At 41.5% G+C, this 2,463-nt stretch overlaps 1 protein-coding gene across 1 annotated transcript; it reads right to left on the bottom strand.

Moving 5' to 3' along the window:
* Positions 1-9: 9 nt before the first annotated feature.
* On the bottom strand, positions 10-2,297 carry LOC119345129 (long chain base biosynthesis protein 1a-like; the record flags this gene model as incomplete). Its single annotated transcript, XM_037615334.1, has 9 exons — positions 10-460; positions 533-660; positions 772-913; positions 1,016-1,111; positions 1,178-1,318; positions 1,477-1,651; positions 1,828-1,960; positions 2,049-2,121; positions 2,204-2,297. Coding segments are annotated over 9 exons (1,159 nt in total), but the record flags the coding sequence as incomplete, so codon positions are not given.
* Between the last annotated feature and the right edge of the window lie 166 nt (positions 2,298-2,463).

Genomic DNA, 2,463 nt, shown 5'->3' with positions numbered 1-2,463 from the left:
ACCGTTTAGTCGTGCCATCCCACGATCGGGTCAGGGCGCCGCACAACTAGCTAGCTACGGCCGAGGCGCAGCTCGGTTATTTAACTGACGAAACTGAAGAAAAACAGCTACTGTCGAAACTGAACTTTTCAACACCTAAAACCCTGCTGAACCTGAAGTTTAAGCAGCAACATAGTCCACATGTACATAATTGTTATGTACATATACCAACCACAATCAGGCTACCGTACACAGGGCGTCGAAAACGACCAACGTCTCTTCTCGTCTTTCAAGGAACGTGGAATCAATTGTGGTTTGAAAGGACCGACGCAGAAACCTTCTTCAAGGATGAACACACTTTGGAGATGTCTGATTCCGTGTGACCAGCTGATACGAACAGGCGGATCCCAACCGGGAGCTTGCACCTGTCCAAAGTTGACCTTTTGGATGGGACCACGAAAACTGAATCTTCCTTCAAAGCCTGGTGGAGAAACTATGCATGAATACAAGCTTATGAACATTCATGCTAGTTGCATCTCCAATTCTAACTTACCTGCCCGGCAATGGTTTCAAGAAGATCTAGGTCAGTGGCCAGAGAACCTGTCGATTTATTCAGCTTGAGGAAGACAATAGGTGACAGAACATGGCTAGAAATCTGAAGCCCCGGTGTACCTGACAGTCCTGCAATCAAATCAAATACATCAAGGTGGGTGACCATACAACAGGTAGCAGGCTTATACCATGAGTTCCGCGACTGTAGTACTAGTTAAGTGTCAAGAGAAGCATCTTTACCTTTATGCAGAAGAGCAACATTGCTCCTTAGTTTGGTCAGAACTGAAGGATTCTCTTCCAGGTAGTTGACAGCAGAAATTGCAGCACTGGCAAGATAGGGCGGCAAAGAGGCAGAGAAGACATAGCCAGCGCTGCTTAGACGCTGCAAAAATGTAACACCTTAATCATCCAAATCTCCAAATGTTTAACAACAAAAATTCAGTTTATCTCAACTGATGTTTTAGCAATCTGAAATTGCATCTACCTGATGATCAACAACTCTGGCGCTTCCTGTGCAGAAGCCACCGTCACTAGCTAATGCATTTCCCATTGCAGCAGTGATGATATCAATTTTGTCAATCTGCACAATGTTAGGAAATTTCAGAAATAGAAAGAACAAGGCTAGGAGTAAGCACCAAACACTCACTGGAACCCCATAATGTTCAGCAAGGCCCCTTCCAGACTTGCCAAGCACACCAAACGAATGGCTCTCCTCCAGAATAACACGGAACCTATATTTGTCCCTCAGCTTGATTATCTCATCCAAGGGGGCAATGTGACCAGAATTCTGCAGTTCACCACAAGAGAGGGTTTCATCCCAAGGTTTATAACTACAATATTTCGTGGGTTTACAAGAGAGGGTCTCATTTTTATAGTTGAACTCCTAAAAAAATACGGAAAATCCTACACTTATTTAATATAAAATAGTCACTAAAAGAAGCACACCTGGTAGATAGATTCCACAACAATGTAGCGTCTAATCTTCTCACTACGTTTATTTCCACAAGTAATTTTCTCCAAAGTGTGAGCGAGGGATGCCATATCATTATGCTCGAAATAAACAACAGTACTTCTGGAGAGATAGAGTCCATTTTGCACTGCCCAGTGAACACCCTCATCACTACAACGCACATATGAAAATGGTTTCAGCTAGAGAGGAAAAAATGACCTTCAATGCCAAGTACTAGCCATGTTTGTCAAACTGAAAAGTAAAAACAACTGCATGTCTGAAGATGATATGGTATAGTTCATATATATTCACAAAAAGATTTAAAAAAAAAAGGACAGTTTACTCACGCCACTATGATATCTCCTTTCTTACAAAAGGCAGGTATCACACTGAATATTGTAGATATCCCATATGAATACAAAATGGAGTCTGGGGTTCCCAGGAAGTTAGCTATTTTTGCCTCGCAGTCAAGGTGGACATCTGCAAGTGTTCCACGTTCAAAAACTAAGCTCCTTCATATGTGCAATAGAGGTAATTAGCTGTGAACCTGAACAGGGAATATACAGACCAATTGTTCCATAAAAGCCACGTGGACCGCATGATCCAACGCCATATTTTTTCAACGCACCAACACAGGAATCCTACAATTCACTCTCACCGATCAGATATTCCGGACAAATATAGTTGTCAAAAATACTGGCAAACAGCACTGTTTTCTCTTACAGTAATTTTCTCGTTGCCAATTAAACCAAGGTAGTTTGCTGATGCAAAGTTCACAACTTCCTTCCCATCAATGGTCGTATGTGGTCCAGCAGCACTGTATAAGAAATCAACAGATATCAGTGTTAATTATGGCCCTCAAAAGTCAAGACAGATTATAGATCCCCCACAAATAAAGTACATATCATACATTTTCAAATTTATTGTTCGCAAACATTTTCAAAATTTTCATTCGTGGACATTTATTAAAGTCACGAATCACA

This window comes from Triticum dicoccoides, unplaced genomic scaffold, assembly GCF_002162155.2.
Source record: "Triticum dicoccoides isolate Atlit2015 ecotype Zavitan unplaced genomic scaffold, WEW_v2.0 scaffold2081, whole genome shotgun sequence".
In the NCBI taxonomy this organism is placed as follows: domain Eukaryota; kingdom Viridiplantae; phylum Streptophyta; class Magnoliopsida; order Poales; family Poaceae; genus Triticum; species Triticum dicoccoides.
Note: the sequence above shows the minus strand (reverse complement) of the source record. Positions and strands in the feature narration are given on the sequence as shown.